The sequence below is a fragment of the Dromiciops gliroides genome, chromosome 1 (assembly GCF_019393635.1).
Source record: "Dromiciops gliroides isolate mDroGli1 chromosome 1, mDroGli1.pri, whole genome shotgun sequence".
NCBI classification, from domain to species: domain Eukaryota; kingdom Metazoa; phylum Chordata; class Mammalia; order Microbiotheria; family Microbiotheriidae; genus Dromiciops; species Dromiciops gliroides.
Genome location: NC_057861.1, coordinates 685431849 through 685447884, shown reverse-complemented (window position 1 = coordinate 685447884; position 16036 = coordinate 685431849). Strand labels below are relative to the sequence as shown.

The 16036-nt window shown below is 36.0% G+C and overlaps 1 protein-coding gene across 1 annotated transcript in view; it reads right to left on the bottom strand.

Annotated features, from left to right (window-relative positions):
* Window positions 1-16036, bottom strand: part of ABCA13 (ATP binding cassette subfamily A member 13) — a 506393-nt gene that overhangs the window by 159614 nt on the left and 330743 nt on the right. The window contains exon 47 of the mRNA XM_044001141.1: window positions 5982-6090. Coding sequence (XP_043857076.1) covers window positions 5982-6090 — 109 coding nt within the window. The remainder of the gene's footprint in view (window positions 1-5981; window positions 6091-16036) is intronic.

Sequence of the window (16036 nt, the reverse complement as noted above, 5' to 3'; positions counted from 1 at the left end):
AGCCCCTCCCAGTGAGCCAGATGATAGTGTTTTTAGAGAGAAAAAAAAATTCAGTACAAATGATTAATAAATTGAAAAAGTCTGAAAACATGTACAATGTGTAACACCTGTAGAGCTTCCACCTCCCAAAGGGATGAGTGAGGGGTCTCCTTTCATATCCCTTCATTCAAGTACTGTTTGACCTTTATAATTTTGTTACATTTAATTATGGGGTGGTAGTATGTAGTTTTCTCATTTACATTGTTGTAGTTGTAGTGTGGATTGTCTTTTTAGCTTTGTGCACTTCACTCTGCCTCAGTTCATACAGCTCTTTTCATGTTTCTCTGTATTCATCAAATTCATCATTTCTTATAGCAAAGTAATATTCCATTATATTCGTATACCATTCCTCAACTGATGAGCATCTACTTGGTTTCCAATTCTTAGCTATAACAATAAGTGCTGCAATAAATATTTTGGAGTAGACAAAGATTTCCCTTTTATCAGTGACTTCCTTGAGGTATAAGCCCAGTAATGAAAGTGAAGTGACATTGTAGTCACTTTATTTGCATAATTCCAAATTGCTTTCCAAAATGGCTATATCATTTTAGAGTTCATGGGTTGTTAAAAATTTGACAGCAAATGCTTAATTTGTATACTTATTTTATATACCTATATACCTGGTGTTTCATAAAAATTTTTCAGGGGCAGCTAGGTGGCGCAGTGGATAAAGCACTGGCCTTGGATTCAGGAGGACCTGAGTTCAAGTCCAGCCTCAGACACTTGACACTTAACTATCTGTGTGACCCTGGGCAAATCATTTAACCCTCATTGCCCTGAAAAAAAACAAAAAACAAAACATTAAAATTTCTCAGGTAAAAAGAGTCACAAGTGAAAAATGTTTAAAATGCCCTGGTCTAGATTTCCTGAGGCTTAGGGTGGTCTGAGAGTAAGGGTAACATAATAAAAGTCACATTCTCAAGCCCTCATTTGAATAGGCCCACTCACATTATAATATTCATTCTCTCGTTAATTGTTAACCAATAAGAGTTAATTGCTAGAATTTTTTTTTTAATTTTTAAAGAGTTAATTGCTGCCTGTCAGGAATACCCAGTCTTTCAAGTGTATATAAGCACCAAGAAGCTTCCAGGAAGGGCCTTTGGTTGACTAGAGAAGGCCAAATCATCACCCTTTTATTAATTATTCACTAGCTATAACTAATAAAATTATTAATCACACAGAAATGATTTCTCTCAATTATTTTATATATCACTAGACAATTTGCAGGGTGTAAGGTGGAAACTTATGGTGGTTTTGATTTATATTTCTCTTATTATTTGTGATTTGGAACACTTTCATATGGTTGTGAATACTTTACAATTCTGTTTGGAAGCTTAGAATTAAATGCATCTTTATTTTTCTAAAGATATGGAATAAAATTTAGAGATCATCTCTTTGAAATCCCTCATATTGCAAGTGAAGAAACACAGACCTGGAAGGGTGGCATGCCTTACCCAAGGTAATAATTCTATTTCCTAATAAAACTAGGAATAGAACCAAGTATTCCAAACTATTTTGAATTCATCTTTGCTTTATGGCTAGTAATCTGGCCTCCAGTCAGAAAGATCTAGATTCCAGCCCTGCCTCTGACATATTTTATCTGTGGAACCCTGATTAACTCCCAGAGAGTTCATTCTACGGTTCTAAGTTGAAGAGAAGGTGCTGATCTGCATTGGTGTGGAGGGGCAGGGGTTTCTTTTTTTATCTTATAGATCTAGTCAGTTTTCTTTTAGGATATCTTAACATATATCATGCAAGTTTTTTCTTTGGCCAAAGTATTTGGGTGATTGCTGAATTATCACTGCTCAATCTCTTTTCCAACATAGTGGTTTCTGATTTTACAGTTAGGATTTTTTTAGGTCTTCTAACATTTTTCTAATATTTCTTATCTCATGGAATTATTAAGTTCTGTTTGTCCTGTACTATTTTTCAGGAAGTACACTACTCAAGTAAGATTTTTTCACCTTTTGTTCTAAGGTATTTGCCTTCCTTCCATTTCTTTCCTTAGGGTTCTAATTATATTTTTAATCTCTTGTTTCATTTCTTTCTCCATGTTTGAAGTCTTTCTAGTTAAACTATTCTTTCTCTGAGACTTTATTTGTATGTAGTATGGGATTACAATCTTCTGGATTTTCTTCTTGGCCTTCTCTTAACCCTTAGTTTTTCTTCATTGTATTCGGAATATTCTTCTGTTTACTCCTAGCTCCATTTTCAGTTCCCTGACTGAGACTTTATGCCAGGCAAAATCTCTGGCCCCCTCACACTCTTGAAAGAGGTGAGCAGACCCTAATGGGTCTAGGGCAACTAGGTAATACAGTTGTTCTGGAGTCAGAAAGAATTTATTTAAATGCAGCTTTCAGATACTTAATATCTGTGTGATGCTGGACAAATCGCTTAACCTATATTTGCCTCAGTTTCCTCAAATGTAAAATAGGGATATTAATAGAACCAAACTTTCAGGGTTGTTATGAAGATTATGAGGAAATACTTGTAAGGTCTTTAGCATTGTGTCTAGTCCATACAAAGCGCTACATAAATGTTAGTTATTATGAGGTATCATTGGCCCTCTGTAGACTGCTACTCCTGCTGTGGTTTTTGATTGAGTGGCTGCTGACAGACCTACCCTCTACCATAACCCCTGGCTTCTGCCTCTATCTCCTGATGGCCCACTTTGAGTCCTGGACTCCGTTCACATATGTTTACTTCTCATGGTCCTAGCTACACATCCATAGCCTCTTTGACCATGATTTACAATCATCACGTGTAAAACCTTAGAAAACAGTGATGAATTTGCCTCTTCTTTACCAAAAGAACATATTTAATGGAATTACAAATTATAAATGGCAATTTGAAAACATACTAAAAATCACTACTAATAAAAGAAATGAAAATTGAAGTATAACCCAATGAAAGAATAGAAAATATATATGTGAGAAAGACTGTGGGAGAACCAGTATATAAATATACTTTAGGATAGTTGTCAATATATATGTATGTGTATATATACATATTCATACATATAAACATATATATCTATGGTAAAGAAAACAACTCTCGTATTCAGTCTGTTTTAAGTTAATTGTAGTATGTGGTGTAATATGTTAGTTTAATTCTAATTCTTACCAATTGCTTTCCTGTTTTCCCAGCAGTTCATGTCAAATGGGGAGGTCTTTTCTGCAAGTGATTGGGTTATTGAACTCAATTGATTAAGATTCTTCCTATCTAATATATTCTACTGATTTACTTTATTATTTTTTCAAACTGTACCACATAATTTTGTTTATTGCTGCTTTGCAAAAATAAAGTCTGGAAGGGCGATTCCTTTATTTCATTTTTTTTCATAATTTCCCTTGAGATTCCTTATCTTTTGTTCCTCAAAATGAACTTTGTTATTATTTTGTCTCAGTCCATAAACTTGCCTCTTGGTAGTTTGATTGATATAGCACTAAATCTGTAACTTAATTTAGGTAGTGTCATTTTTATCATACTTGTGCAGACCAACTGTTAGTATTACCTCTCTCTCCAATTATTTGTCTTTTAAAAAATTTCTTTAAAGCCTTTTTTCTGATTGTATTTATATGCCTGTAGTATGCCATGGTAAATTGGTTTCCACATATTTTATATATTTTATTATTATTTTGAGTACAATTTCCTATTCTATTATTCCCTCCTGGATTTTGTTATCACCATATGAAAATGCTATTGATTTTAGTGTGTTTATTTGTATCCTGCTACTTTACTATATATTAATAGTCTCAATTAATTTCTCTCCTGATTCTCTGGCATTTTCTAAGTAAGCCATAAAAAATAGTGATAATTTTACCTCTTTTTTGGCTGACAAAAATATTTTTAAAAGAATTGCAAACTAATAATGACTATTTTAAAACATACTAAAATGACTAATACTAAAGATAAATACAAATTACCACAAATATTACCCAATAAAATAATTTTTAAATTTCCAATTTAGAGGAATTCTGGGAAGACTGCCACATACATACATTTTAGATGTGGTTGTGAATTGATCTAATAGTTTTAGATATCATGTAAGAACTGTAAAAGAAGACACTAAATTGTTATTCTCTTCTAATCCATTGGTACCACTACTAGGTGTAGAGGTGAAATACAGAGAAAAAGAGAGAAATGCAGAGACAGATAAAGACAGAGATAACAGAGAGAGATTAGATATAGATATAAATGTGTGCCTGTGTATTTGTAACAGCATTATATGCAGTAACAAGGAACTAGGCAAAATGTATACACTGCCCAATGGAGAAAAGCTGAAAAGTATAATGTAGAATGGAAACTATTATTGTGCAAAAAGAAATTATAAATAAGAGGAATTCAAAGAAGCATGGGAAGATGTGTATAAACTTATGCAAAATGAAATAATTAGAACCAAAGAACAAATATGCATAATAACTACAATGATGTAAATGGGGGAAAGGGGAATCACTAAAAGGAAGTCCAATTCTAAGTAAACAAAAAATGTTGACTCCCCCAGAAAACAAGGTATGAGATATATCTCCTTAGAAGAGAGGAAGGGAATTTTTAGGGTAGAACTTTGCATTCATTTTCAGATGTCACTCTATCAGGACTTTTTTCTTAGTTGTTGCTATTTGTTATCATGGAGGGTTCAATGGTGGACAGGGAGAGAGAGTAGAAAATGATTTTTCCCTTCTATAAATGTTATATAGAGACAAAAGGTATAATTTTAAAAGTTTAAATAATAGTTTAGTGAATGAATAAATTGTCATTGATCATATAGTATTTGAGTATGCTTATTTCAAACTAATTGGGGACACTGAGGGTTAGTTTGTCTTAAATAATATCTGGCTAGAAGCCAATTGAAAATAAATTAAGAAATGGGTAAAGAAGATAAACTGAATAGCCTCTTACGATATGTCTGTCTACACTTCTTGTCCATCCATGTCTCTGTCTCTATCTCTCTTTCTCTGTCTATTTTCTTTATTCTCCTCCTTACTTCTTGCAGTTTATTTTCTTTTTTTAAGCTCCATACTCCAGTAAAGGCTCTTTCTCATGCCTAATCATAATACAGATGAGACCCGGGGTTTTTGAAGGTAATTCTTCCTGGCTGTGAGCTCTGACAGTCCTGACAGACTATTTGTTGTCTGAGGATTAGCATAGCTTTCCTAACAGTATCTCTGCCAGAAGATTGGCCACCAGGTGATGATTTTTTTCCAGCTCCTCATTAAACCATCTACTAAGGCATGGAGAAGTTGTGATATGCATTCATAGAGAAAGTATTCATGTGTATAAAATTATAGATCCTTGAAATATAGAAATGTTGAAGTAAGTAAGAAACTGTACAAACCTAACACATTTTTTAAAATAGCACACCCCAAAGATGCATTTCATTAATCCAGTCAATTAACTGCAGATTCTAAGATGGAATCTATATCCTTGTGCCACATAAAATAACACAGCTAATTTACATTCCACTTTTCCATCATGATGACATTAGTAGAAAATCTAGTTTGCAAGTATACCATAACTCAGAATTTATCACTCCCCTTAAAGAGTCCTGCATTGAGATGATTTGTATTCTTCTCAACCAATATATAAAATAATGATTGCAGAACCAACTCATCTATAGAAAGTGGACTCATCCTGACTGCCAAAAAAAGTATTAAAATCATAGACTCATTGTTTTTTTTTTTAAAACCTGAAGAGACCTTAGAGAATATCTATTCTAAACATTTCTCTTTAGAGATGAAACTTGAGATGCTCTGAGAAGTGGTGTCACTTTACCCAAAATGATACAGATACCCAAGATGAGGAGCAGCCAGGGATAGGGCCCTTTATTGTTAAGAGACAAAGGCAAATATCCTTGTTAATGTGGGAAAACATGCATTTTGAAAGGGATTGTGAGTTCTTTTACATGTTATCTTTTTAAATGGCAAAATGCAATTGGTAATTACCGTACTGTCTCCAGTTCACAGAAGCTGGTAAATGCTGCCACAGAATTAAGTTGTTTAGATGATTCAGATAAGATGGTAAGGCATGAAACCCCTTCTGGTTATACCAAACCTAAAAAGAAGAGAAATTTCAATAAATTTCACATTATAAATTCATGGTGGTAGTCTCAGATGGTAGAAGGAGCCCTGTATTTGGGGTCAAGGCATCCAAATTCAAATCCCTGGTCTGATACTTATTCGCTATGAGAGTTTTAGAAAATCACATAACCTCTCTGAGCTGCAGTTTCCTTATTTTTAAAATGGAGGCAATAATACTTGTACTCCCTTCTTCATAAGTTAAAATACAGAAATAACATTTTGCAAACTTTAAATTATTTTTAGCTCTTATTGGAATTGGAAAGCACAAATTTGGAACTATACTCAAAGGGGAATGGGACTGCATACCCTTTGACCCAGTAATACCACTACAAGGTCTGTATCCCAAACAGATCACAGAAAAGGGAAAAGGATCCACATGTACAAAAATACTTATAGCAGCTCTCTTTGTGGTGGCAAAGAATTGGTAATCGATGGAATGCCCATCAACTGGGGAATGGCTGAACAAGTTGTGGTATATGAATATAATGGAATATTATTGTGCTGTAAGAAATGATAAACAGGTAGATTTCAAAAAAAACCTGGAAAGACTTAAGTGGACTAATAATGAGTGAAGTGAGCAGAACCAGGAGAAAGAACATTGTACACAGAAACAGCAACATTGTATGATGACCAATTATGATAGACTTGACTCTTCTCAGACGTGCAATGATCCAAGACAATTCCAAAGAACTCATGATGGAAAAATGTTCTCCGCATCCAGAAAAAAAAAACCAAGAAACTGTGGATTCTGAATGCAAATTGAACCATACAGTTTCTACTTTTTGGTTGTTCTTTTCTTTTTTGAGGTTTTCCCTTGTGCTCTGATTCTTCTTTCACAACATTACCAGTGCAGAAATATGTTTAATGTGATTGCACATACATAACTTATATTAGATTGCTTTCTGTCTTGGGGAGGGAGGAGGAAAGAGAGAGAGGAAGAAAAATTTGAAACAAAATCTTATGAAAACAAATGTTGAAAACTATATTTACATGTAACTGGAAAATAATAAAATACTTTTATGATTTAACAAAAAAAAATCGGAAAGCACACTAACATGTTATCTTAGCCAACATCTAATCCAGTTAATATACAGTTTTTAAAAACTGAAATACAGAAGTTTCACTTAGTAAGTAGTGAAGTCAAGACTTGAACCTGGGTCTTCTGCCTACAGAAAGTGCTCATTCCATTTTGTACTGCCTCCTTCAAATTTTTAAGTTGATTTCTGAGTTCCAGACACTGAACCCTGACAAAAATGATTCCAGCAAACTTTCTCCTTATTTTAGATAAAATTTACAGCTAAAAATAGAAGCTGCCCAGATACAACTGAATGTAGCCCTATAATTAGACTCTCAAAGTGAGTATGGATTCCAAGTATTTTTTTCATTTTCTATTTTTATGCAAATAAAATTTGACTGGCAAATTAATAGTGCATGAGAGCATCAGAAAAATCTCAAAAACAAATAAATATTTCACATTAGCATTGTTTTTAAAATAAACACTTGCAGAAAGTGGCAAAGGGAATAACATGCCACCATTTCATGTGAAAATAATGAAGAAAAATTTGCTAGTTTGAAAGGACTGCAAGAAAGGGCTTGAAAGTTGGATAATATGCATTAAAGAGAAAGGCTCATTTAATTGGCTCTGTCTGAAATGAAGTGAAAAATTTTAAAAAATGCTCAGCCTGGAAGTTTTTAAGAAGAATCTACTCAAGTCTCAGTCATAAGTTAGTTGATGAAACTTTTCATTTCTCTGTGTTGACTTTTGGTCCTTTAGGCCAAATAATTGAGTTTTATACAGCTTTGAATTGCCAGATTCCTATACATAAAAATAGATTTTCCAAATGTACGTGAGACCTAATTCAGAAACCCCTTTACTCCCCCAATGTACACAAACTGTGAAGAGTAAAATCTAATGTGTAGTCACCTTATTCCTGTCCCAAGTGTAGGGAAAACTAGCTAGGCTTTAGCACCAAGTCTGGCATTAAGAGTTTATTAGTGAAAAAGAGAACACCTGATTCAGAAAGCCAGGAAAAGACCTATCTAACCTAACGTCCTTAACTTCACCCACCAACAGCCTGACCTGGTTCTTCTCCCAAGTCTTCTGCCACTAAGTCTGTTTGAGAGACCCGAACTGTGTGCGTCCACAACCCTTCCTGTGTCCCCTGAAGAGGCAGTCCTTATACACTGCTTCAAGCTAATTGGTTCCCTGGACTTGAGGGTGGTCTCCTGTTGAGTTCAAAGTCCTCAGTTTCTGATAACAATACCCTCTTGAGGGCCAGCCAGGTGTGCTTTCAATTGAATTAACTTTAAGCGGGTTAATCAGCAAAGTCAATCACTCTCAGTAAATCTAATAAGTGCAAATCAATCCTACCTCAGGCCTTTGGGAGCTGGCAAAGCCCATAAGCCCATTATTTTCTTACAAAACCCACAATCACACAACATCAGCCCTTTGTGTACAGTCAGCTTCTTACCTCCATCTCTTAGAATACTGAATTTCTTTTCAAAGTTTATTTCATGTGACATCTCCTAGAGGAAACTTTTTTTGATTTGCTGTTAGTGTTCTTTCCTTTACTCTCAAATTTATATATATATATATATATATGTGTGTGTGTGTGTGTGTGTGTGTTGCATGTATGTATATAATAGTGCCTTGAATACAGTAGATGCTGAATAAATGTTTGTAGTATAAGATTAGACTGAACTGGAATCCAAACTGGAGGTCAGTCCATTTCTGGAACCAAGTGGGAGGCAATAAAATTTGGGAATACCAGAAGCAAAATGAATATCATTTTGGATGTCAATAAATATTTCCAGAAGATATAAATAGATTCTAACATGGATTAGTCTTCAACAAAATCAGAAATTCTTTGGGGATCTTAAATTCAGAGAGATAACCAGTGGCTCCAAGGAAAACTGCCATCTAGGTGATAATATCATGGCCAAGAGAAGTAGGTCGACTCTCTTCTAAGGAAATTTGACATGTTTTTCTTCATTTTACTACTAATAATTGATTATATAGCTTCTTCCTGTCACAACAAGGGGTCATTTACTCTAGTAAATTTCACTATCACCAAAAATTGATAGAATTTTAGGATTCGATTCATTAGGTGATGCTCTTTATACACATGGTATTTTTTTTCTAAAATAGGAGAAAAATTGCAAGGAAGCCAATAAGAACATGATTTAATAATAGTCCCAAAGCAGTATATGAGTGATCATTGAAATACATAAGTACCCCTTTAAAATCTAGGCTACATCTGAGGAAGATTTTTTTAAAGTGTGAGATATGTAAAACACTTAAACATCTTAGGAAAAGCCTGTGAAATTTACTTCCCTTTAAATCTAGATTCCATAAAACTTTTTTTTTGGGGGGGGGCAGGGCAATGAGGGTTAAGTGACTTGCCCAGGGTCACACAGCTAGTAAGTGTCAAGTGTCTGAGGCTGCATTTGAACTCAGGTCCTCCTGAATACAGGACTGGTGCTTTATCCACTGTGTCACCTTGATGCCCCTGATTCCATAAAACTTAATGAACATTGGTCTCCATATACAAGACATTCAGTACAGCACCTTAAAGCATTGACTGCCCATTTGGATTTCATTGCAGAAATGTATAGTCTTGGTTAGAATTCCTCAGAAGGAGGTGTTGAATAGTTAAAAAGAAATTTGCCAACTGAATTGAAGTTCAGGAAAACACAGTCAAGAATATAGAGCAAAGAAAATATGACCATGATCTGGCAATTTAATAGACTGAAGAATAGTACATTGAATTTGTTTTCATGAGGAAATGGTTCTTCTGCAAAGCCAAGAGGTTAAATATTTCAATGTTTTATGGAAGGTGTATACTTTTCCAGGCAGATGGGACATTGATTAGTAGGCTCTTAGAGTCAACAGCTGAATGAAATAACTTTAGGGACCTCAGTGGGAGATTTCCTATAGTATAATGAATCATACACTCAGGGTATTCATATGCAAATTTTCATTTTCCCTTCAAAAAGGCTATGTAAATTGTACATTCCATGTCTGGTGAACAGGCCCTAAAGGTTGAAGTAAAAGACTGGTCATTAATTACTGAAAGGTTAATGCAATAATTTGACATGACATCAGCCAAAAGCAGCTTCCAGGAGGTATTTCAGATAACAGACTGCCCTTTCTGAGTCTAATGTAACATTGTGAGAATGTTCTGCTATGAAGGGAGGCACTTTCTCACTGATCATGGAGCTATAATTTATTCCCCTACATCATGGATGGAAAAGGACATGCCAAATAACACTAGAAATACTGACAAAAGCCAGTACACAAACATGTCAACACAAAAGACTAAGCTAATCAAAGACAAAAAGGAGCAGATGTCAGAGAAATACATAAATCCTAGAACATTCCTCAGACAACCAGTGATGAAGTCAAGGGCTTCATGTGAGTTGTACAAGTGACGGACAAAACAGGAAGAGGGAGATGATTTCTAAAATGAAGGCATGACTATGTACTTTGAATATAAAGGGAAAATAGAAAACCAAGATTTTTATCTCATAAATTGAAATCCAAATATAAAAATATCTTAGGATAAAAATTTTAAAATAATGATAACTGCCATCCAAGAATCGATACCACTGGAGGGATTATCCACCTTGATGAGGTCAGATCCATTGAGTTTTACTACAGTTGCTGTTCTCTCAGTCCAGAACTATGATCTCACCAGTGTGGGGAGATCCTACTGTGTAAACTCTTTTTTTACTGCATCTATCTGTATCACTCAATCCATAGAATTGTTGGCCTCTAGTTATGTGCTGCCCTCCAGCATATTGACCTTCCTTTTTTTTGCGGGGCAATGACGATTAAGTGACTTGCCCAAGGTCACACAGTGAATAAGTGTCAAGTGTCTGAGACCGAATTTGAACTCAGGTCCTCCTGAATCCAGGGCCAGTGCTTTATCCACTGCACCACCTACCTGCCCCCTTGACCTTCCTTTCTGAATAAGTTCTGGATCACAGTCTTTTTCTCAATACAAACTCATAATAAATATCTATGTTGATGTGCCCTTGAACCCTCTGATCTACAACTTCATCAATCTCCTTACCTCCTCAACCTATTATTTATCTCCAGTCAGCCAGAAAATATTTCTTAAGTACCCACTAATGCACCTAGCACTATGTTAAAAAGGGAGGATACAAAGAAAGACAAACAATAGACCCTGCTCTCAAGGCTTACAGGTTTACAATCTGATCAAGGGGAGAGTGTCAAAACACCTGTTTACAAACAATTCACATGCAGGATAATAAAAAGGAAGAGAGAAAAACCATTGCTTTCTTTCTCTTTCTTTCTTTTTTTTTGCAGAGCAATTAGAGTCAAGTGACTTGCCCAGGGTCACACAGCTAGTAAGTGTCAAGCGTCTGAGGCTGGATTTGAACTCAGGTCCTCCTGAATCCAGGGCCAGTAATTTATCCACTGAACCACCTAGCTGCCCTGAGAATAAGCATTTATCTAGTGCCAACTATGTGCCAGGAATAGTGCTAAGGACTTTACAAATATTATTCTAGTTGATAACAATAACTCTGCCAATTTATTATCCCCATTTTGCAATTGAAGAAATTGAGGCAATCAGAGATTAAGGTGCTTTCCCAGGGTCACACAGCTAATAAGTGGAATTTGAACTCAAGTCTTCCTGACTCCACATCCAGTGCTCTGACCTCTGCACCATCTAGGATAAGTTCTCAACAAAGTGAAGGTAGTACCATTAAGAGAGATCAAAAAAGTATGCTTGTAGAGAGTACAACTTTGGCTAAGATCTGAAGGAAATCAGGAGGCAGAGATGAGGAGAGAATTATGGGCATGAGGGACAAGAAGAATGGTCAAACCTTGATTGTTATAATCATTACCTATCATCATCATTTGTCAGTGGTTGGCCCCAACAGTAGCAGAAGCAGCTTCTCACAGAGTAGAGGTTAGTATCTGCCCCTAACTTGACCCTGTTGCTGCCCCCCACACCTGCCAATGGGCATTGAAAGAGCAGGAGGAGTGGGGATACATTTGGTCCAGTTTCCACTCTCAGCTGTATGTTGACACCACCACCCCCATCTCTATCACTTCCTGAGGTAATTAAAAGCCCCACTCCACTTCAACCTCTGGGCTCACTATCCCCTTCCCAAAAGCCATTGGCTAAGGGCCCTCTGCCCTATGATCATACCCCCATTTCCAAAGGGTTTTGCTGTGTGCCATGAAGTCCATCATATGTTGTTTCCTCTAATTAGACTGTGAGGTACACGGAAAAGGAGACTCTCTGACTTTTCTATTTGTATTTCCAGAGCACTGTGTTTGACACATAGTAAGTCCTCATTAAGTGCTTTGCCCTTCTAATTCATACTGCCTACAAATATATTCAGGTCTTTCGGAACCTTAAAAAAAAATCTTTGACATTCTCTTCAAAACCAAACATCTTGAAAAGTTACATATATTCACTGCCTTCACTTCATCTAACAGTCACTTCACAACCAATTAGAATATAGTTTCTAAACTCTACAAATAGTACTCTCTCCAGATTATTAAGGATATCTTATTTAGCAAATCTGATATCCTATTTCTACCCCTTCTCCTACTTAACCTCTATGCAGCTTTCAACACATTACTCATCTCCTCTGCCTATAGATATTCACCTCACTAGACTTCTTTGACGTTATTCTTTCCTAATTCTTCCTCTACCTGTTTAACCACCCCTCGGTCTCTTGTCCCATAACATTCATATCCAGCCTGCTAATATAGGAATTTTTCAGATCCTGTTGTGGGCCCTTCAATTTTTTCCCTTTATCCTCTCTTTGTAAGAGATTGTATCTCCACCTAGAGAGTCAATGATTATTTCCATAAAAATGTCTACCCAAATGCATTTCTAGTCCAAATATCTCTTATGAACTCCTGTATTATTTACTGCCTTCTTTATATCTATATACTACGATGTCCTATTCAGAACTTATTACCACACACACACATGCACACACAGTCATTTCCTTCAAACTTCTCCATATCTATGGAAAGCATCATACTCATCCTCTGTCTCTGAGGTTATTAGCCTCAACATCTTCCTTGACTCATCATCCTCTTTCATGCCCCAAAGCCAATCCATTTCCAAGTCTTATCAATCTTATGAACACGATGTCATTTGAATGTATTGCTTTCTCTCCAATCTCCTGGCCATCTCCCTAATTTGGATTACCACTGCTTCTCACCTGGGTGACTTTAATAACCTCTTACTTGGTCTTTCTGTTTCCAGGCTGTCTACCTCTCCTATTTACCTTCTATAAAGCTTCCCAAATAATATTTCTGTCATAAATCCAAACATATCACTTCTCTGTTCAAAAATCTTTAGTAGGGGGCGGCTAGGTGGTGCAGTGGATAGAGCACCAACCCTGTAGTCAGGAGGACCTGAGTTCAAATCCGGCCTCAGAAACTTAACACTTACTAGCTGTGTGGCCCTGGGCAAGTCACTTAACCACAATTGCCTCACCGAAAAAAAAAATCTTTTGTAGGTCTCTATTTTATCTAGGATAAAATACAAATTCCTGTATTTTACTTCTAAGACTCTCCATAATTTCAACCTATCCTCTTCAACCCTGTTAATATTAATCTCCTAACTCTCTCAATTAATAAACAATTTTCATTCAAAGCCAACCTGACATTGTTCATGTGGTTCCATTATGAACCCTTACTTGACTACTACAGCCCTCATTTACTTACCCCTCTTCTGATCTTCAGTAGTTATGATCTGTGCTACTAGCAACAACACCTCATTTCTTAAGATTTGTTGTCTGACAACCTCAGTTCAGTAGGATTTTAGAATGCAAGAAGGACAGTAATAAGGAGCCCTCTTAGATTTTTTTCTCCTAAATAATAAATCACATTTAAGGTTTATAGAGCACTTAATGGCACCATATGAGTTAAGAAAGGCAAGGGCTTTGGGATTTTTTTTCCATTTTACAAATTAGGAAATTGAAGCTTGAAGAAGTTTAGTCTAGAATTATGCTAAAGATAATAGTAATAATTTTCACAAACACGAATCAATATAATTATTTGCAATTTGAAATTTTTTGTCCACACTAATTTATTTGAGCTTCACAACAACCTTATGAGATGGGAACAAGAGGTATTATCTTGATTTCCCAAATGAGGAAACCGAGATCTACAAATTAAGTGATCTGCTCTTGGTCAAACCACTAGGATTAGAATTTTAATTCATATCTCGACTCCAAATCTAGTGCACTTTCTATTACACTGCAATGCTTACCTACCTGGGTAAATTCCCTTCATCCTCAAAGTTCAGTTACACTCTACTTCCACGAAATCGTCCCTAACTATTCATTGGTGCTCTTGTCTACTGAGCTCCCACAGAATTTATAGCCTGAGCCACACATTTTATGTACTCAGAGTGAGTCCATTAACTCTTCTTTTAGACATAATTCTAACACATCTGGATATCTGTCATCTCAGCCTACAATAATAGGCCAGACACTACAAATCAGGGAAGAGAGAACTAGGTATCAGGGGCAGATACAACTGCGATGTAAACTCCTTAAGTCCAAGGGCCTTATCTTATTGTTTTGCTGTAATTATAGAATGCCTAGAATTGTGCTGAACACAAAGTCCTGAATAAACACATGCTAATCAATTAACCCCTTCATTCACTGAGACAGATGTTCAAAGGCTTTATGCATTCAATGCCATTTTTCTCACATGAAGCTTTTATAAAAGAAATAGGGTCAGTTCATGACTTGCATTCATTCCTTCAGCAGCAGGCATTTATTGAGTGGATATTTTGCATTAGATATCCTCCCCTGAGATTTGAATGATAGAACATAGGGAAGAATGCTCAAGTGGAAGCTAAATAAAGGCCAAGGGAGGCATGTTAATTCATGTTGTGTTTTAAATCCTATGTGCTCTAATTTAGCCCAGTGTTTACATTTACTGAGAACCTAAAATGTGATAGGCAGTTTAAAAACCTCAGTAAACTGCCCCTACCTTTAAGGATATTAAAAAATAAATTAGATAAAGACAAACATTTCTGGCAGAGAAAAAAGCAATATAGTGATGGGAGGCAGGGTGCTGAGCCTGGGGTCAGCAGACTGGGATTTAGCTATTGGTTCTGTCTCTTACTAAGAGTATGACCTTTCAAACATTCCATTTCCTCACCTGGAAAATTAAGGTAATAGAATTCTTTTCACCTCAATGTGAGGAGCAAAAGAGTACATCTGTGTTTGTGTAAACGTTCCAGAAGGTCTTATTTGGCTGTGTCATCATGAAATGGAAATTACTTGAGATCTCAAAGACTATACCAGTGGAGTACAAGCTCTAGAAGGTTCTATTATGCCAGAAAAGCTTTGATTATTCTCCTGACAACATACTGTACCTGTTTTCCAAGGACTGGACACAGATGATGAATTTTTTGGCAATGGTAACCCATGAAATAAAGAAACAAAATGGGGGCAGCTAGGTGGCACAGTGGATAAAGCACTGGCCCTGGATTCAGAAGGACCCGAGCTCAAATCTGGACTCAGACACTTGACACTTACTAGCTGTATGACCCTGGGCAAGTCACTTAACCTTCATTGCCCCACAAAAAAAAATGAGATTCAGAACTGTAAGGCTCCATTCCACTTCTACAATGCCAATGGCAGAATGGTAGAAAAGGAGAGTGGAAGGAATTCAATTTTTAGACCATCAATCATTATTATTCACTATTGGTATTCACAATGTAAGTTACTTGTCCAATGACCAATTAATGGCCATACTGATAGAGAAACCTAATTTCAACAATTCTGAAATTCTTGTTAAGAATGGAACTAATTAAAAAGAAAAAGAAAAAGAAAAAGGGGCAGCCCAGCCTCAGACACTTGACACTTACTAGCTGTGTGACCCTGGGAAAGTCACTTGACCCCAA